Here is a 21,951-nt window from a genome sequence, read left to right on the forward strand (position 1 = left end):
ACTTCTTGCACCTACGTCCAAACTTTCCCCACTGGGAGGCAGACCACTCCCGACACTCAGGACTAGTGTTGTCCTGATCACCCCGCCGCCCTTCATAGGACCGACGCAGGTGGTGAGGGTCTGTCTCCACAGAGGACATCATGAGTGGCCCTCAAGTCCAGGACAGGTATGCATGATGATGGTAAGGAAGAAAAAATCAAACATTCTGGAAAAGAAAATTATTTATTGTAAAGCCAATGGCAAGTCAAAAAGACAATGGAGGGAGAGAGCGGCAACGTTCATTCTCTACCGAGCCAAAAGTAAAGTGGATGCTCAAGTCCAGGTGTGTGAGTCAGCAGGGTAGCTAGCTACCCCCCACCCCTCCTGCTAACTAGGGATTGGGGTGGTTATCCCTCGCTAAAAGTCTTACGGCTTGTCTTCCGACTATGCTAAAAGGAGTATTCCAATAGAATAGCGAGGGTTTGTATAGGGTGAGGGAAGAATGTAATTTTAATCGGAGTATGTATAATTTTATACAAATATATCACACAAAAAAATGGGGATAATCAAGCGAAAAACTTTTCTCATTTCACCATCTCAGGATCCAGCTGTGGTTTTGAGATTGTTTTACCCATTGTTTATGAATTTTCTCTGAAATAAGACAGGTGCTGCCAGGTTGGTTTTAGGTGTTTCAAGTACTATTACATTTCAATCCATGTTTTATATGTTGTATGGTTAGGTGTTCCGTTAAAAATAAGTGTAGTTGTTATATTTATATTAGAAAATTTTCCAGGTATATCAGTTATTTGACAGAGTTACTTCACAGCTAAAGGATAAGCTCCAAATACATCTAGTGAGGTTGAATGTTTCATCAGTTGGACCTCAGAGCTGGTAAGTAAAACAAGTACAGTAATGAAGAAATTAGATTTTATTTATCATAATTTTTCCTTATTTTATTTCTGTTGTATAATCTTGCAAGAAGTGAAAAGCTTTTTTCTGGGTCGATCTGTGGCGCCGGGTGAAAAGAGTCCTTCTTATATATCTTTTCTGATAAAACCTTCCAATTATACCAGAGAAAGAAAAAAGCATGGAATGCTGAGGTTACTACCCTCGCGCGAGCACCTTTTGGGTGTCGTGTATAAAGCAAAGGCGCGTGAAAACCACTATTCACAGGTTGTCTTCCATTTAGTTAATTCCTTCGTCAAAGGGATGGGCCGATACAAAGGTCCTAGCCAACCACCATCGCCACGACGCGAGCGCCATCTGAACAACATCCTTCTTTTTGGAATACAAAGTGTTGAATTGTTTTGTTGTGCTCTCGGTCTTTTTTATCTATCGTGGATTTATTTTGTCATGTCCGAAGCTCCATCTTCACACATTCCAATGTTAAGTACCATAGTTTGTTTTGACAGTTTTTTATTGTACCGGGCTTTTGTTTTATATCCAGTATAGTCTGTTTTATTATTCCCGTCTGGCCTTTCATGGCGGCCATTGTTTGTTCACTTGTTTGGGAATTCATCTTTGTCTGCCCGTTTAGTACTCTGTCACTTAGGTTCTTGGTTAAGTCCCTGGCCTTATGCCTTTAGAACCGTTATTATTTTTATTTTTATTTTTTTGTGTATTTATGCTCATGGTACTTTTTGCTAGTAAGTCCAGCCTACGAACGAGATAGCGATTTAGCTTTGTTTTTGTTTAGTACCCGCCCCTCCGAGGCGTTCGTCACTCGACTGTGCTATTTATTTTAAGTTTTAGCAGATTATTATTATTATTATTATTATTATTAAATACTAAGCTACAACCCTAGTTGGAAAAGCAGGATGCTATAAGCCTAGGGGCTCCAACAGGGAAAATAGCCCAGTGAGGAAAGGAAACAGAAAAAAATAAAATATTTCAAGAAGAGTAACACTAAAATAAATAACTCCTATATAAACTATATAAACTGTAACAAAACAAAAGGAAGAGAAACGAGATAGAATAGTGTGCCCGAGTGTACCCTCAGGCAAGAGAACTCTAACCCAAGACAGTGAAAGACCATGGTACAGAGGCTATGGCACTACCCAAGACTAAGAGAACAATGGTTTGATTTTGGAGTGTCCTTCTCCTAGGAGAGCTGCTTACCTAAGCTAAAGAGCCTCTTCTACCCTTAGCAAGAAGAAAGTGGCCACTGAACAATTGCAGTGCAGTAACCCCTTGGGTGAAGAACAATTGTTTGGTAATCTCAGTGTTGTCAGGTGTATGAGGATAGAGGAAAATATGTAAAGAATAGGCCAGTCTATTCGGTTTATTTGTAGGCAAAGATAAGATGAACCGTAACCAGAGAGAAGGATCCAATGTAGTACTGTCTGGCCAGTCAAAGGACCCCATAACTCTCTAGTGGTAGTATCTCAACGGGTGGCTAGTGCCCTGGCCAACCTACTACCTACAAATGCTATTCTTCGATCGTAGTGTTATATGGATGTACATTTTTATTTTATACGTTTATAATAGTGTTGTGTGATTTTTAGTCCTGTTTTTGTGTCCAAGAGAGCGAGAGATTGGGGTCCCCGTTTTCTGTTCGCAGTCACGAGTTACCCCTTTCTCTCGTTTTCTTTCTTAGCTCTGGTGGTTGAGCGGATTTCCCGTTTTCCGTTTTGTGCGTTCAACGGGTTCTCCCTCCCTCACCTCTCCCCCTCGGGGTGGATGATAACTTACGAGTTATTTATTTTTCGTGACTTTTCAATTGTTAGCGTTATTTTGGTCCGTGTTTCGTCCTCTCCCCGTTACGGCTCGGGAGTAGTTTATGAACGTTTTCCACTCCGCCTTGAGTTCTACTCCGGCTTGAGGGATTCTCAATGACTTTCGTTCTATTGTTATATTTATATATTGTTTACTGCATGGGACGGGCTTCATATTGTTTAGATACGACCCTCCGGTGGCCCTTACTGCGGTCTCAGGCCACGGAAATATCCACAATAGCCATTGTTATTACAATTGTGTTTTTATTCACAATAATTATTCAGGACCTTTCTTCTCCCTCCGGCCTCACCGGAGTTTGTAAATACGCTTTGCTATGATCTAAGCCTTAGCCTTTAGCTGCGGCTTGGCTTTTATATCTTCACAATTGAATTATTAGCCACAATTGAATTATTAGCCACAATTGAATTATTCAGGGTATCTCATTATCCTCCGGCGTCACCGGAGGTCGCCCATACACTTCACACTTATATTTGCCTTGCCTTTGGCTAAGACGGCATTATTCAGGACATCTCATTACGCTCCGGCTTCACCGGAGGTCGCCCATACACTTAACACTTATATTTGCCTTGCCTTTAGCTAAGGCTGGTGTTTATATTTATTTTAAGGGCATGTCACTGCTTCCCCGACCCTCGCAGGTCGGCAGATTGCTTTAAGTTATTTATCCTTATGTCATTAACAGACATTAGGTAAATTACAAATATACAAACATTTGGATATTATAGTGCCAACAATGATTTTGGGCGAATAGCGATTTAAACGTTTGCGATTTAGTCTGTTAGTTTGTACTCGCCCCAGGAAGGCTCGATTTAGACTATATCCTTATTTATTGGTTACGTTGTCGTTATTCTTCGTTCTTGGTTATTACAATGACTAAAAATGAAAAAGATAAAGGAAAGAAATAAAAATAAAATAAAAGCAATCAGTTTTTTACTTTCCTTATATTATTGTGTGATGTTAGCTTTTATTATGTAACCTTGAGAGTGAGAGCATAGGGTGATCGTTTATTAGCTCGAGTAAGGGAGGTGATTTTCCCGTTCTCCGTTTTTATACGTTCACGAGTTATTCAGGCCTCCTATTATTATCAGAGTTGATGATAGTACATTTAATGTTATACACGTTTTATTGATGTGGTTACTGTTAATATAGCTAACACTATTAGTAGGAACGTTGGTATGAGTCATTAATTGGGTTCGATTTATACCGACACCCTTAGCTACGCCTTGAGTTATGCTTAGCTCCGCCTTGAGTTATACGCCGCTATAATGGATACTCATTGGGTGAGAACTAGTCAGATATTTGGAGTGCAACGGTGAAATCCGGCACTCAGACTCCGGCTGAGGCCTTTTGCACACGAACCTTTGTCATGTTTGATCTCAATTACACCTTTCCGGCCCCTTTTTTCATCGAATCTCCGGCTTCGCTGGAGATAACTCAAACATTCATTGAGGTTAATGTTATCGTACCGGTGACGGTCACGATCTCACGGGGACTGGCCTTTGCTACCGGATCTCCCATACAAACAGAGATCAAGCAGACGTCCAGAACCGGAGTTAACAATGTGATACCGATGAGGATTTCACAGTTTCATTATTACGGTCCCTTTTTCATCGAATCTCCGGCTTCACTGGAGATAACACAGACATTCAGTTTTAGAGAATGTTATCGTACCGATGAGGATCACGTTTTCACGATGCCGGACCTTTGTCACTGGTTCTCCGGTACAAACAGAGATCAATCAGACGATCAGAATCAAGGTATGAACCCTTTTTCATGAATAATCACAATATCGTCATTACGATCCTTTTCATCGAATCTCCGGCTTAACCGGATATCGTACAGGCGATCAGCATTGAGGTTAATATTAGATTTCCTCTGGTTCACGTTGTCACTATGACGGACCTTTGTTTGTACCGGGGATGGTTACCGGAGCTCCGGTACAGTCGGAGATCACTCAGACCACGGGTGGCCAATCTTTTGTTTTACCTGTAAAGGGAAGGATTTAACAAAAAAAAAAAAAAAAAAAAAACTATTTATGAACATAACTATGCCTATATTTATGCATGTATTTAATTCTAACTATGTATAAATATGGATAAATATCCATACAACATCGTGTTCAAATAGAATTAAATTAATTATGCCTATATTTATGCATATTCACTCCTATGTCTAAATATGGCTAAATATCCATACAACATAGTGTTCAAATAGAAATACAGTAGGGTCCCGAATTACACGTGTTCTAATTACGCGATTCCTCAATTACGCGATCGATAGTTTTTAAAAATTAATTTTCCTGTATTTGCGAGGAGCATTCTAAATCCGCGAGTCAAGCACCGCGAAGCGTAGGAAATCTATTGTTTTCTTAATTGTATTGGGGGGGGGGTTTGATGGTTCCCCGATGTCTGAGAAGGGGGGGGGGAGAATGTGAGAGAAAGATTTCTGTTCAAACATTTTAAGACTAGTTTTGGATGAAAAATGTTAAGGTTTGCCCATCTGTTGTGTGAACTTGTCGCTAGGCCTAGCCTAACTGTCCAACACCTATATGTATAATATTCCATATTTGTACTAATTAATTTTTATACTTACGTTGTGATTATGGTGAAAAATCCTTATTCATTAAACTTTAAATTAAAAACCATCAAAATAAAGACTATTTTATATCATGCTACTGCCAAACATGTCACCACAACCAAACCCATTACTTTGTTTAGTACGTTCCATCGCCGATCATAACGTACTCGCTAACCAATTTTAACATCTGTCTATAGGTTAACTTTTGCGGCAAAAGATATCTTACCAGGTACTATGTAATAATAATGTTATAATTAATGTTTTATTTATCCTTAGAAAATCAAAATATATGAAATATGAGCAATTTTGTTTCGTGTTGTTTTTTTTCCCTAAAAAAACGCCTTCTTAAAAGGAAAACGTTTTTTTTTTTACGTTTCATCGTCGATCATAAACGCATTTACTCCTGAAAGTGATATTGAAGAGCTTTTACTAAAGATGTTATTATAAATAAAGATTATAAATAGGTGGTAAAATATCTATAATTAAAGTGTAGCAGCATCAAGAAATGTTGGGGTTCGCCCTTTACATAAGAATGTACTGTACATTGGATTAGACAGAACGTAGAAAAAATCAATTAGGGAAAAATCGGTATTCGATATCCTCTTCATCAGCATCGTCATTCGTCAATCGGGCTTTTTATTTTTTTTATTCTCAGTCGCTAACTAGTTATCGCACTGCCAAGATCTGCACACATTCCGATAATTCACATTTGAAGGTTTTCTGGGAGAGGATGGATAGAGAAAATACCGAACTATATCAAATGTTTTTTTAACCTGTTAAGCGTCACCCACGTGATAAACCGTTCACCACGATCTACTCGGTACCGCCTTCAACTGTATATTCCGTTCATGACTTTAATTGCCTTTTACAAGCCGTCAGTCTCGTGATGTTACTTTACTCGTATAGTAAGTATAGGATCACCACTTGGCAACACTCTCAGCATATGGGGACTGTGAATAGAAACTTATATGATGTCTGGCAACTATTTTTCTGAAGGTAGCTCGATATTACAAAACTGTGGTTTCCTATCAGTGCGCTCGGGCGTTCATGCATAAGTGGTTATTTGTTGTTCCTTTTGTAATGAAAGGTCTAAAGAGGAAGGTTATTTCTTTAGATGAAATAAATGATATTCTTGTTGTGGAATTTGATAATGATAACCTGTTTGATAATGAGAGCACTAGTTCTGAATCCTCCAGTGATGAGTATATTGAAGAAACAAAGTTTTCTTTCGATGTCGAAAGCGAAAATGACTTCTCATTACCGAATGACTGGACAACGAAATTTCACAAAACTATAAAGGGAAAGGAAACGCCGAGAGAGAGAGAGAGAGAGAGAGAGAGAGAGAGAGAGAGAGAGAGAGAGAGAGAGAGAGAGAGAGAGAGAGAGAGAGAGAGAGAGAGAGAGAGAGAATAAAGTGGATAAATAATGTACAAATGTATGACGAACATATTTGAAAACTACAGGAAACGATATGGAGAGAGAGAGAGAGAGAGAGAGAGAGAGAGAGAGAGAGAGAGAGAGAGAGAGAGAGAGAGAGAGAGAGAGAGAGAGAGAGACCTATCCCTTTCCTTTTGTTGCTTATCCAGGCGTAAGATTTACGATTAAAGATAAAAAGAACCCATTAGAATATTTAGTATTATGTAGCCATTTGAAATTAAATAATAGTAGTATTAATTGTTTTTTTTACTCAACCATTTAATTAATATCCCTACTTTTAACTATAATTACGAATTATAAGCATAAAGAAATTATATTAACTTTGAAAAATTATCATTAGTGAAATGACCGCTCAGGGCAAAAAAAGCGTGATTATCGTACAGCAGCCTATTGCACACTTGCGCCTAGTGGCCGTGTTTACGTGTGGGAGTGTCATCATGGATATACAGTACTATACTGTAATTTTTAACTATTGCTAGATACGTACTGTATCAAACCTTGAAAACTCTTTTTTGTTTTTTGTATCTATAGGAAATAATTCTACGTCATTCGGAAAATACTGAAAACAGTAAGCTATGCATAGTACAGTAGTAAATACTACAGTCATAGAAAATTATCAAAACTTTAACAACTTTTTATTGTTTTATTTATCCATAAAAGAAATTTTGTACAGTATTTTATAAAAAAAAAATCTATAAGAAGGATTTCTTACAGTATTGTTAAGATAAAAGCTACAGTATATATATATATATATATATATATATATATATATATATATATATATATATATATATATATATATATATATATATATGTTTTATATATATATATAATATATACATACATACATACACACATACATACACACACACAGTGTATATACAGTATATATATAGCTAGAAAGCTAGAAATGGAGTGAAAAAAAAATTGACGGGTAGGTTGCTGTTTGCCGCCATGATGTGTTTCGAAATATACGAATTTCCAATTACACGAGGCCTTTCATCGACCAAATTCTCGCATAATTCGGGACCCTACTGTACATTAATTATGCCTATATTTATGCATAGTCAATTCTAACTACAGTAGGGTCCCGAATTACACGTGTTCTAATTACGCGATTCCTCAATTACGCGATCGATAGTTTTTAAAAATTAATTTTCCTGTATCTGCGAGGAGCATTCTAAATCCGCGAGTCAAGCACTGCGAAGCGTAGGAAATCTATTATTTTCTTAATTGTATTGGGGGGGGGGGGTGATGGTTCCCCGATGTCTGAGAAGGGGGTGGGGAGAATGTGAGAGAAAGATTTCTGTTCAAACATTTTAAGACTAGTTTTGGATGAAAAATGTTAAGGTTTGCCCATCTGTTGTGTGAACTTGTCGCTAGGCCTAGCCTAACTGTCCAACACCTATATGTATAATATTCCATATTTGTACTAATTAATTTTTATACTTGCGTTGTGATTATGGTGAAAAATCCTTATTCATTAAACTTTAAATTAAAAACCATCAAAATAAAGACTATTTTATATCATGCTACTGCCAAACATGTCACCACAACCAAACCCATTACTTTGTTTAGTACGTTCCATCGCCGATCATAACGAACTCGCTAACCAATTTTAACATCTGTCTATAGGTTAACTTTTGCGGCAAAAGATATCTTACCAGGTACTATGTAATAATAATGTTATAATTAATGTTGTTTTATTTATCCTTATAAAATCAAAATATATGAAATATGAGCAATTTTGTTTCGTGTTGTTTTTTTTTTCCTAAAAAAACGCCTTCTTAAAAGGAAAACGTTTTTTTTTACGTTTCATCGTCGATCATAAACGCATTTACTCCTGAAAGTGATATTGAAGAGCTTTTACTAAAGATGTTATTATAAATAAAGATTATAAATAGGTGGTAAAATATCTATAATTAAAGTGTAGCAGCATCAAGAAATGTTGGGGTTCGCCCTTTACATAAGAATGTACTGTACATTGGATTAGACAGAACGTAGAAAAAATCAATTAGGGAAAAATCGGTATTCGATATCCTCTTCACCAGCATCGTCAATCGGGCTTTTTATTTTTTTTATTCTCAGTCGCTAACTAGTTATCGCACTGCCAAGATCTGCACACATTCCGATAATTCACATTTGAAGGTTTTCTGGGAGAGGAAGGATAGAGAAAATACCGAACTATATAAAATGTTTTTTTAACCTGTTAAGCGTCACCCACGTGATAATCCGTTCACCACGATCTACTCGGTACCCGCCTTCAACTGTATATTCCGTTCATGACTTTAATTGCCTTTTACAAGCCGTCAGTCTCGTGATGTTACTTTACTCGTATAGTAAGTATAGGATCACCACTTGGCAACACTCTCAGCATATGGGGACTGTGAATAGAAACTTATATGATGTCTGGCAATTATTTTTCTGAAGGTAGCTCGATATTACAAAACTGTGGTTTCCTATCAGTGCGCTCGGGCGTTCATGCATAAGTGGTTATTTGTTGTTCCTTTTGTAATGAAAGGTCTAAAGAGGAAGGTTATTTCTTTAGATGAAATAAATGATATTCTTGTTGTGGAATTTGATAATGATAACCTGTTTGATAATGAGAGCACTAGTTCTGAATCCTCCAGTGATGAGTATATTGAAGAAACAAAGTTTTCTTTCGATGCCAAAAGCGAAAATGACTTCTCATTACCGAATGACTGGACAACGAAATTTCACAAAACTATAAAGGGAAAGGAAACGCCGAGAGAGAGAGAGAGAGAGAGAGAGAGAGAGAGAGAGAGAGAGAGAGAGAGAGAGAGAGAATAAAGTGGATAAATAATGTACAAATGTATGACGAACATATTTGAAAACTATACAGGAAACGATATGAAGAGAGAGAGAGAGAGAGAGAGAGAGAGAGAGAGAGAGAGAGAGAGAGAGAGAGAGAGAGAGAGACCTATCCCTTTCCTTTTGTTGCTTATCCAGGCGTAAGATTTACGATTGAAGATAAAAAGAACCCACTAGAATATTCAGTATTATGTAGCCATTTGAAATTAAATAATAGTAGTATTAATTGTTTTTTTTACTCAACCATTTAATTAATATCCCTACTTTTAACTATAATTACGAATTATAAGCATAAAGAAATTATATTAACTTTGAAAAATTATCATTAGTGAAATGACCGCTCAGGGCAAAAAAAGCGTGATTATCGTACAGCAGCCTAGTGCACACTTGCGCCTACTGGCCGTGTTTACGTGTGGGAGTGTCATCATGGATATACAGTACTATACTGTAATTTTTAACTATTGCTAGATACGTACTGTATCAAACCTTGAAAACCCTTTTTTGTTTTTTGTATCTATAGGAAATAATTCTACATCATTCAGAAAATACTGAAAACAGTAAGCTATGCATAGTACAGTAGTAAATACTAGTCATAGAAAATTATCAAAACTTTAACAACTTTTTATTGTTTTATTTATCCATAAAAGAAATTTTGTACAGTATTTTATAAAAAAAAATCTATAAGAAAGATTTCTTACAGTATTGTTAAGATAAAAGCTACAGTGTATATATATATATATATATATATATATATATATATATATATATATATATATATATATATATATATATATATATATATATATATAATATATACATACATACATACACACATACATACACACACAGTGTATATACAGTATATATATAGCTAGAAAGCTAGAAATGGAGTGAAAAAAAAATTGACGGGTAGGTTGCTGTTTGCCGCCATGATGTGTTTCGAAATATACGAATTTCCAATTACACGAGGCCTTTCATCGACCAAATTCTCGCATAATTCGGGACCCTACTGTATGTCTAGATATGGATAAATATCCATACAACATAGTATTCATATAGAAATAAATTTCCACCCAGTGGCGAATGCGCCAACAGTGTCACATTTCATGAATACAAGTGTCGCACTATACCCCAGAAGATAATACATTAAATGACTGGTCTTTAAAATTGCTTTTTAAGAGTTATACAGCTGATCCCAGCCTGTGAATAGGATCGCTAACCAAAGTTCAAGGAACATCCAGACTTATGTCCCCTTTGTGTTACAGAAGGTTCGCCTGCATGGTTCCCATCAGGATGATGATGATTCTCTCTGGCCTGCAAGAGAGGCTCTCCGCCCTTGGGTATCGAGGTTGGGAAGGAATGCTCCATCTAGAGGTCCCTATCTCCTCGGAGTGTCCTCTCTAAGGTTGGACAACGACCCCATGGACGGGCAGGTAGGTGGGGATGAGTTTTGAGCCTTCAGCTTTGCAATTACCTACGTCACCGACCTAGGACCATTAAAGGATCCTGATGTTCATGTTACCCTGCATAAACTGTGACGGCTAAAAGCAACACATTCTAGGGAAAACCAAGGGGCTATGACGCAGCTCTAAGGTATGGTGGTGAGTCAGTGCCGTTCAGGAACTCGGATATAGGTGGTACCATAAATCTGGAGGGCATAGACGTCCTCCCTCTGGGGGACCTAGATTTTACTCCCAGGTACTAGAATTCCCATTCAACGGATTCATTCGATTGAAAGAGATTGCCTTGGTTAGCTTAGACAAGGTACCGAAGGTAACGGTATTATTTCCTAAAGGGCAGGCCCGATCTGTCTGGACCAGGATGTTGTCATCCTGGGGGGTACGATAATTCCAGGCTCTGCCCTTCCAGTTCGACCTACACGTTTGTTGGTCTGATCGGGTCAGTTGTGGGAAGTACGTTCTGTCTGAGACCTCTATCAGACAGGAATCGATAGTCGGTTTCCCACTCGTCATCACAGCCTTCCTCTGGTTCGACGCTTTTGTATCTGACTCCCCATCATCAGGTGGTCTACCTCACTGATTCCCCAGGTACACAGCCCAACTCCGTTGGGATGTTTTGCCTGCATACAGCCCTAGATCCGAACCCTCAGGCTCCTTTCATGGACACCAGAGAGGAAGCTACAGGAGTAGAAGACAGTCCCGCCATCAAGGCGGACCTAGGAAAAAGGGGGCTCGGAGAAGGGAAGGACCTAGATTCACTCCCTCACAACGCGGTGGTCCCGGTAGAGGGAAGACTTTACCACTTTCGTGACCATTGGACTCGGTCTGTGGGATCATAGCATAGTCTCTAACGGTTTGAGATGAAAATGGCCTCAAGGTCCTCCTCCTCCGCCAGTGACCTTCTCCCAGAAATCCACTCCCGTCCTGAAAGAGTACACCACAGGGTTACTCAAGAAAAAGCAATCAAAAGACTATCTCTCAGGTACGGACCTTACTTCCCCGTGGGACCGTCACCACCTCTGTCGATCTTACCGACCGCTATTAGCTTGCGCCTATAGCTCGAAACTTCTCTTCTTATCTGGGTTTCCACCTAAGCAGGAAAGCCTTTGTGTTCAAGACATGCCCTTCGGCCTCAACATTGATCCCAGGATATTCACAAAACTGGGAGAGGCAGTGTTAGAACAACTCAGGAACCAAGAGATACAGATCATTGCTTATCTGGCCGGTTGACTCATTTGGGCCCGGCCGGCCATAGAAGGCAACAGAGCTACGAAGGAATTACTTCGATTGCTCGACAACCTGTGATGTTGGGTCAATCTCCATAAGTCTCGCCTGCGACCATCAGGCCACTTAGAATGGTTAGCCATTCAGTGGGACCTTTCGAAGCACACGTTGTCTCTCCCTTCCAAAAGTAAGAGGAATAGGTTCCAAGATCAAGAATTTCTCAAGCACAAACAGGTGCCCAAAGAGCCTAGAAAGTATCCTCGCCCTCTTTCAATTCACTTCAGTAACAGATCTCCTAATAAAAGCCAAACTCAAGACATCAATCGATTTTGGAGAAAGAGAGCTACAGTACCTATAAGAAGACAAGGTCTCGAAGATCCCCTCTGTCTGGAAAATGAGACTACGCCCATGGTCTGAACCGAAGAACCTCTCCAAAGCGGTTCCTCTACAATTCCCACCTCCACAAGTGACATTCCATTCAGCCGTGTCTCTAAGTGGATGGGGGGATTTCTCCGAACATCAGATGTTTCAGGTTCTTGGTCACTAGCCGTGAAACAGTCCCATATCAATGTTCTCGAAGCCATGGCAGTGTTCTTGACCCTGAAGAGAGAGACTCCTCCGAGGTCGACCCACATCATAGTAGTGTCAGACAGCACAGACGAGGTACACTACGGAAACAGGGGAGGATCCAAGTCACCCAACCTGAATCAGATCCTGGTCACTTTCTTCGCCTGGGCAACAGAAAAGAACTGGTTCCTGTCAGCACCTCACCTAGCGGGAGGCCAGGATGTGAGAATGGGCTCACTATCCAGGACGAGTCCCCTGGAGTCAGAATTTCATTCCGGTGGATACTCAGGCTCGTTCCAGGCATCCAGGTAGATCTATTCACATCTCAAATCAATCACAAACTTCCTTGTTATGTGACCCCAATCCTGGACCCTCGGGCTCATGCCATGGACGCATTACCCCGGGATTGGAACCATTAGAGGAAGATTTCCCTATCTCTCCCAGTGAATCTTCTAAAAACTTTTACACCGACTGCGCTCCATCCGGGGCGCAGTGGCTTTAGTACCACCTCACTGCCCAAGAACAGTTGGTTTCCTCTCCTCCTCGAGTGGAAACTCCGTCCCATCCGGATCCCGTTCCTCAAACTGACCCGAGTATTCCAAACTCACTGTGTCAGATTACTCAAGGGTGGCCAAAACCCTAACTTTGTGGACTACAGGAAGTTGGCAGCTCGTAGAGACGCGAACATTGAACCGGAAAACGATTTCTTCATCGAATCAGACAAAAGGGACTCGACAATTCGCCAATATGATTCGGCCGTTAACCCCCAAAATAGGTGGTCCCCTTGGAAAGTTATTCCTCTTCTCCAAGATACTTCTCTATGTCCGGTCACCACTCTCAGGGCCTTTTTAGCCACGACTGCTACCCGATCGTCTGGCCCCTTGTTTATCAGAGAACAAGGAGGTACCATTCCCATACGTGGTATTAGGCTATAGATCCTATACTTCATTTAACAAGCCAATCCGGGATCATTGCCCCCAGAAGATGGACTTTGATGACCTTATAAAGTTCACGGGTTGGGAATCTCCTATGGTCTTCAAACGCCACTATCTAATGAACTTACAGGCTCTTAAATACCCAACAGTTGCAGCTGGGAGCCTTATTTCTCCCCAGTGATCTTTTGTTCTTCCTTTCATCCATCTCTTTTCTTCTCCCTCCTACCCGCCACTCGCACCACGACGCCGCTTCCTTGGTGGTTCGCTAGCCCTAAGTTTATTACATATTAGGTTATGTTGGTAACTATTATTGATTACCGTTGTTATAGGGTTGGGATATTCTTAGCCATGTCAGTTTTGTAGCATGTTTCCTCTGATACTCGGAGGCTTCCCTGTTATCATGTTTGTTTACCTTAATTACTTATGATTTTCTTTACATAGTGTTGTTTCTCTCCCCTCATTAAATTAGTTGTTATTGTTGGGCTTGGAAGGCATTCTCTGGTACATTTTCACCCGGCGCCACAGATCGACCCAGAAAAGGGATTTTGACGAAGGAAAAATCTATTTCTGGGGAGAGACCTGTGGCGCCCGGTGAAACCCTTCCCCTTTATTTTACACGATCCCACCCTTTCCTTTCCAAGCCGTCATGACCATTACAGAAGGATGTTGTTCAGATGGCGCTCGCGTCGTGGCGATGGTGGTTGGCTAGGACCTTTGTATCGGCCCATCCCTTTGACGAAGGAATTAACTAAATGGAAGACAACCTGTGAATAGTGTTTTTCACGCGCCTTTGCTTTATACACGACACCCAAAAGGTGCTCGCGCGAGGGTAGTAACCTCAGCATTCCATGCTTTTTTCTTTCTCTGGTATAATTGGAAGGTTTTATCAGAAAAGATATATAAGAAGGACTCTTTTCACCGGGCGCCACAGGTCTCTCCCCAGAAATAGATTTTTCCTTCGTCAAAATCCCTTTATTTTGTCTTTGCTGTAGGAATGAAATTATCAGTTATTATTCTCTATCATGAATGGCATACTTCACTGAATCAAATTATGATGCATTTTCTAGCACACTTGTACTGTAGTATTATTCAAAGTGTTAGAATTATGTTCTGAATTAATTAATGTTGGATTGTGGGATGCTACAATAAAATAGAGATTCTGTATCAACAACTAAAATTAAGCACATTTAATTAAACTGTCCAGTTTTCAGTCAACATTAAATATCAGTCTTTGAAACTAATCCATAAAGCAAATTTTATTAGGATTTCCATCAAGAGCCAACCCTTCAAGCCAGCCCTATAGGTAGAATTGTGTTATTTTGATAGCTTAGTTAAACTATTTATTGACTTTTAAAATTTTGAAATAACAACAGCAAAACATATGCTTTTGCATTTAGTACCATTGTACCATTTATTCTGATTATATGGAAATGATATTTTCTACAAAAACATTTGCTGTCACAGCACCTTCACTTTTAGCATTTTTATTTTTATCTATTTTTTGTTCTAATGACCATACCTCTAGCTATTATTCAGAAACAAACACTTTTGGTAAGCCTTGTGAAAGTATAGTAATATGATTTATTTTTTATAAAATTAATATATGAAAATAGTAATAATAGTAAGGGTAATAGAAATAAATACTTAATCTCTTGCAATAGAAATTAATTCCTACCTAGATTGATATTGAACCCAGGAATTTTCAAGTGAAGGCTATATAAGGAGACCAGGATAATGGTAATAATATTAGCAATGATAATGTACTCACATTCAAGAACAAGCTTGCCTATGGGGATAACCTTACTAAAGTACTGTAGCAATGTCTACACAGTGGTTTGCTTATGCAGTACAGTAGTGTATATTGCCTTTTTATTATTGATAGCTGTTAATTAATTGATGAATAAAAATTATTTGAGAAGAAAAAGTTTGGTATTGTTTTTTATTTTGACAGGAAATAGTTGTGTTCTGTTGGACGTGTTAATTATGTTACTACTCGCATACAAACTCTCATCTTTTAAAAGGAGTATGCCTTCAACAAAACTGGACATGGCTGTTATTATTATTATTATTATTATTATTATTATTATTATTATTATTATTATTATTATTACAAGCTAAGCTACAACCCCAGTTGGAAAAGCAAGATTCTATAGGTCCAGGGGCTTGTATAAGAAAAAATAGCCCAGTGAGGAAATATAACAATGAAATAAATAAACTAGAAGAGAAGTACAGTAATAAACAATCAAAATGAAATACCTGTATTTTGCGAATATAATAACATTAAATGAGATCCTTCAAATATAAGCTATAAAAACTAAAAAAACAAGAAGTAAAATAAGATAGAACAGCAAGAGAACTCTATTTCAAGCCAGTGGAAGGCCATGGTACTACCTAAGACTAGAGAACAATGGTTTGATATTGGGGTGCCTTTCTCCTAGAAGACCTACTTACCATGGCTAAAGAGTTTCTTCTACCCTTAACAAGTGGAAAGTAGTCACTGAACAATGCAGTGCAATAGTTAACCCTTGAGCAAAGAAGAATTGTTTGGTAATCTCAGTGTTGTCAGTTGTATGAGAACAGATGAGAATGTGGAAGGAATAGGTCGGACTATTCTGATTAGGTTTAGGCAAAGAAAAAATGAGCCGTAAACAGAGATGGATTCAATGTAGTACTGTCTGGCCAGAAAAAAGGACCAAATCACTCTAGCGGCTGTATCGCAACGGGTGACTGGTGCCTTCGCCAACCTACTACCTACAAAACTTTACCGTGGTCCCAGTAGTTACCGCTGGGTAATTGGAAAGCCCTGCCCAACTGACAGGCCTCTGAGCCTTCAGATGGTACAGACGTACTTACGGTGTTCTCAACGGGCTATTATAGTCTTTTGATTTTTCCTTTAGATAATTGTGTAACCAGATCATTTTCAGCAAGGGATATTTAGAAGGAAAAATAGATTTTTAGTGGTTTCTTGATAACCTTAGCTGTGTAACCATTTTCTGTATAAGCCTGCTGACATCCACATTCTTGCTCCTATTAGACAGCATAACTATTTTCTGTTTATTCCCTTGCTTGTGTGACCTGGTGATGACGACTATGACACTGTATTCCTAAGGAGTTGGGAATCTTTAGACATCAAATATGCACTGTTGGAAGAAAATTCTACGGCTGTTGAGTGTGAAGCAAAAAGACACCACCCTTCTTCTTTCTTCAGTGTCTTCCTGTTTCCGGAAAGGTACTAAGGATGTATCACCTGGTTGTGCTGTTTCTTTATCAAGTTCCTGTAACCTCTTCTACGTTGGATCATCATCATGGTCATGAATGAAACATTGAATGAGAAATTCAAGTTCTCCCTCCACTTCTGCCTTCGTCATCATACTGCTGATCAGAATAGAAGAATTCTGCCTTTGTTTTTCCTTTTATGGACGAAGAAGTGCAAACACCAATTGATAGGAATTGTGTATGCAACTCCTACTATTTCTCCCTCTGTTGGAGAAACATTGCTGCTCCAAGAATCCCCTTGACTCAGTGCTGAGGGCTACCGAGTGTGCACTCTTACAGGAGCATACCCTTGACTGTTCATGCATGCATGCCTACAAAAGCTCTCCAGTACATGCACTCTCACCTGTTCACATGACATTGATCTGAGAATCCACATTTGCTTTCTAGTTAGACTAGAGACTAAGGAGTTCTACATTTGCCAAAACACACTAAACATACCCGAAAACTTCACTTGATCACCTTGTGTGGAATCCACACAGATACAGAGCACCGCGACGGATGGTCTGGATCCTTGAAAGACACCAAAGTGCCTACTAATGACCAAGGTTCTACCAGAAGGGGGAACCAAAGTCGGCTCCCTAGACCCTTGCGCTCATGAATGAGTCCAAATACATTCACAAATGATCGTTTTGACTTCAGATTGTTTGCCTCTATCTGTACTGGTCAGAGGTCTGGTTTCTTGAATCAAACAAATCCCCAGTCCCTTCATACCCAGCAGAGTAAAGCATATGGCAGGTTGCTCTGGCGATTCATCCCAAACCCCATATGCTTATACCCCAAGGGCAAAACCAGCAACGTGATCAGCGTCTGAAGAAAGCCTGGCAAGGCCATCAACTAGATGGGAAGAAACTCAGGCACTGAATATGACAGAGATGGAAGTAGTAGTTCATACTCTTCCCTCTGCTGATCAGGGTAAGGAAACAGCCAGGGCTCTGTACGGGGAAAAAGGCCCCTTCACCCCCAACACTTGGTCTCGCAGTTTCCTCTCAATTCACTTTATCAAAGTGTTGCAACTTGAAGGAGAGCAGAAGTCCATCGTCAAGGTAGGAAGGGTGAGGGAGGGCACCGAAGTTCAACCAGGTAACAGAAAGTGTATGGGACTGTACACTCCTGTCATACTGGGTTACTGAGAATGCCTGGCACCAAGACAATGGAAGGCCATGGGACAGAGAAGCTATGGCACTAGCCAAGACTAGAGAACGATGGTTTGATTTTGGAGTGCCCCTGTCCCACAAAAGCTGCATACCATAGGTAAAGAGTCTCTTCTACCCTTACCAAGAATGATGTAGCCACTGAACAATTACAGAGCAGTAGTTAACCCCTTGAGTAAAGAAGAATTGTTTGGTAATCTCAGTGTTGTCAGGTGCATGAGGACAGAGAGAATGTTGCGCTCATGAATGAGTGCAAATACATTTTATAAAGTAAGTAAATAACATATAAAATGGCTGAGGGAAAGAAACCTCATGAAAGGGAACACATATTATACAAGTAAAAATATTTACTTCAAAATGATAAAAAGGTAACTAGAAAAAAATGGTCTTATAATATGGAGTAGTAATTGAACAAAAATACCATGAAAAATTAAATAAGACACACAAAGGCATAAAAATATACCATAGTTCTAACTTTAGTAAAATTGGCATGGACACAAATCTAATTAATGAAAAACTGCACAAGTCCCTCTTCTCACTAAAACAATGTATTTATCCGCTGCCAACTGGAGTGTTAGTTTGATGAGTTGAGATCTACTGAAGTTTTTTGTAATGTTAATGGCTAATGGCATGAAATGTATTTTTAAGTTACAAAATCAAATTTGTCACATTTTGGATGATCATTACACCAGAACACTTAGGAGTTTCCAGATAGTTTTTTTTCTGGAGATACACAAAAGTCAGGGAGTCCAGTCTTTGTTTCCTCTGATTTTTAAACGAACTCGCTGACTGCTGGATGCAGGTTGCCATTTACTCTGTATGACCTTAATGTTTTCATTTATGAAATGGGTAAGCTTGGCAAAGGAACTGACTTTATCAAAATAGAAACTAGGTTGAGATCAAGTTGCATCTTTCATTATACAGTGGAATCTCTACACACGAACGTATTTACATCCAAATTTTCCAACATCCGAAGTAAAATTCGAGCAATTTTTCGATTCTACACCCGAATTTTATTTCGACACACGAAGTAAGCAATTTTCGTCGTACTGGTTGTATCCCAATTTTTCGACACGCGAAGTACAATTCCAACACGTAACTACTCTACACCCGAATTTTTTTTCGACACCCGAAGTAAACAATACCTGTGCATGTAGATGGTACTCATAGCGCAGGATGTATTTTTTATTTCCGCTGATAGAAGGCAGCATTTGTACCTCGGAGGGACCCTCAATTAGCGTGGCTTGGGACATTCCTCTGTTCTCGTCGGCTTCGTGTGGTTGTGCCCTGTGCGTTCTGCTATTAACTGTGTTTTAATCGTGATTTTTTACGTTCATCCTTTTACGACATTTAACGTAAATCATGGGTCCTTAAAGGCTTAGTTTCGCAAGTGGTAGTGGTAGTGGTGAGAAAAGGAATAAGGAAATGCTTTCTTTAGAAGTAAAGCAAGGAATTATTGAAAAGCATGAGCGTGGCGTTTGTGTGAGTGAACTTGCAAAAGAACATCATGACGAACTTACTACAGAGGAGCTCAAGGAACCATGCTATATCTGAGCACATGAGTGATGACAAGGAAGGGATCGAGGAGGTAGAACATGAGTTAGGTTCGGCGCAAATAAAAGAGGTGTTAGGAAAATATCAAGACGTGGTCGACTTCATCTACAAATAGCATCCAAAGAAATTGCAGGTTTGTCATGTAGTTGCGCAGTTTGATGATGATTCCCTAATTTATTTTTGAAACATTCTGAAAAGCTGTACCAAGCAACTTTCTATCGATAGCTTCTTTAAAAAAACTATGAAGCGAACTTGTGATGAAGAGGAAGGAAGTGGTTCAGAGAAAACGGCAAAGAGTGAAGCGAAAGAAAGTGAAACAAAGAAAACGGCAAAGATTGAAGAGAGAAAAATTCAATCAATTTTAAGTGTAGAGTGAAAGTGATTAAAATTAATAAAAAAGAAAAAAATAAAATGTAAAAAAAAAATAAAAAAATAAATAAGCTAAGTTAGGTTAAAGTTCACTTGGTGTAAGTTAGAATAAGTTACGGTAGTGTATGTTTATCGTAGTCAACCTCTCTACCTCCTCACCGCCCGTCTGTCTCCTCTCTGCGTAGCAAGACCAACACCTGCGCTGGACTTTCTAAGGTAAAGTGACGCTATAAACACGTTTCTTATTTATTATTTCTTGATAATTATTCTTTTTTACATGTCTATTATCTAATTTAGAGTGCATATTGTCATGTGTAATTTATGTGTAGTAATTTATTAAGGAGTTATCATAGGTTTTTGGGCTCAACCACGGATTAATCCTATTTCAATGTATTCTTATGGGAAAATTTGTTTCTACATCCAAACATTTTCTACATCCGAAGTCGGTTGTGGAACGGATTAAATTCGTATGTAGAGGTACTGACGGAACTGTATTCATCTTTTATTCTCTAATGTTTGATGCTACCATCACATTGCCCTGTAAGGAGTAGGGCACTCTGTCAGTCTGTAACAAAACAACATTAGATTACTGTGGTGTACTTTGGACATTTTTAAGATGGGATTATGGCACAATAATGAATAAAGAAAATAACAATAATAATTTTTTCAATACAAACACTATTATTATAACCTAAGGAGATCTAAGCCTTCTTAAGGTCAAACTTATCTGTGACGGTCTGCATGGTAACAGGAGAAAAGCCTCCAACTTCTGATGGGGTGCATCAAACACTGGGGAAAACCAACACGCTACTAGAACCTTTAAAAGACTGCTGACATAGATCCGAGGGCTCCTAGCTCCTGACACATACTCTGGTGACTGAGCCAGGGGCATATGTACAGAAATGGCAGTAGCAGATGCACTCATGAGAAAACAGAAGAGGCAAAAGACTTCTTTGGTGTCTCCTTGGGCATTTCCAAGACATACCCCAGAGAAGGCTGAGCTCACATCCTCCTATTCAAGCCATACGTCTTCCACCACCCAGGAAGCCATGATCTATAATCCACACCCTGGGATGATTACAAACAGTTATTTCTCCCTCAAGAAACACTAAGATAGTGTGGACCTTAAACGTTACAACATCCTCATTGCACAAATTTCTTGTCTCACATCCATAAATCACAAACACAGCCAGCATTCACAGGTGGAGGGGAGCCCTGGTCTTCTTGCTTGCGATCACCACCTATTAACTACCTCGTCAAGAATGTGCCCTATTTATAAAGAATAAAGGTTTATATATGCATAAAAACAATTAGAATTTCAAGTAATGAGAGAAGAGAAAAACCAAGTAAAATTAAAAATTAAACAACTAAATTATATATATTAAACAAAATGCAGAAATTAAATACTGTACTAGTTAACTTTTAAAGATTTGGAATTATGAAGTGTATGAAATGAATTTTAGAGGTGTAGTCTATTTAGTGCTAACGATGATTTAGAATTTTATTAAGGTAATGGTGTCATATACTGTACTGTACAGTTATAGTAATGCAACCTACAGTACTGGTATTGGACTATATGAAAATAATGTGCGATGTGTAAGGTGTTAGTTGATTACACGTAGTGAGTGATCAGTTGGTTAGGGGGCTAGGAGGTGACCTCTGTTACCGAACCCCTGTGAAAATCGAGGCCTAACTGTATGTCTGCTCATAGTAAAGGTTGGATTTCCCCCGATATTTATAAAGGTTTCAGAAGCAAATGTATATCTTGCATGACTCTTCCATGTGTTATTTACTGGGTAAGTGTTGCCAAGTTTGTGTTATTGATCTTTTACTCTCGTAATTTACCAGCATGCTCTT

The 21,951-nt window shown here is 38.9% G+C and overlaps 1 protein-coding gene across 1 annotated transcript in view; it reads left to right on the plus strand.

The window, feature by feature from the left end:
- scat (VPS54 subunit of GARP complex scat) overlaps window positions 1-21,951 on the plus strand; it is a 205,222-nt gene that overhangs the window by 177,567 nt on the left and 5,704 nt on the right. The window contains exon 20 of the mRNA XM_068351075.1: window positions 773-870. Coding sequence (XP_068207176.1) covers window positions 773-870 — 98 coding nt within the window. The remainder of the gene's footprint in view (window positions 1-772; window positions 871-21,951) is intronic.

The sequence above is a fragment of the Palaemon carinicauda genome, chromosome 27 (assembly GCF_036898095.1).
Source record: "Palaemon carinicauda isolate YSFRI2023 chromosome 27, ASM3689809v2, whole genome shotgun sequence".
Classification (NCBI taxonomy): domain Eukaryota; kingdom Metazoa; phylum Arthropoda; class Malacostraca; order Decapoda; family Palaemonidae; genus Palaemon; species Palaemon carinicauda.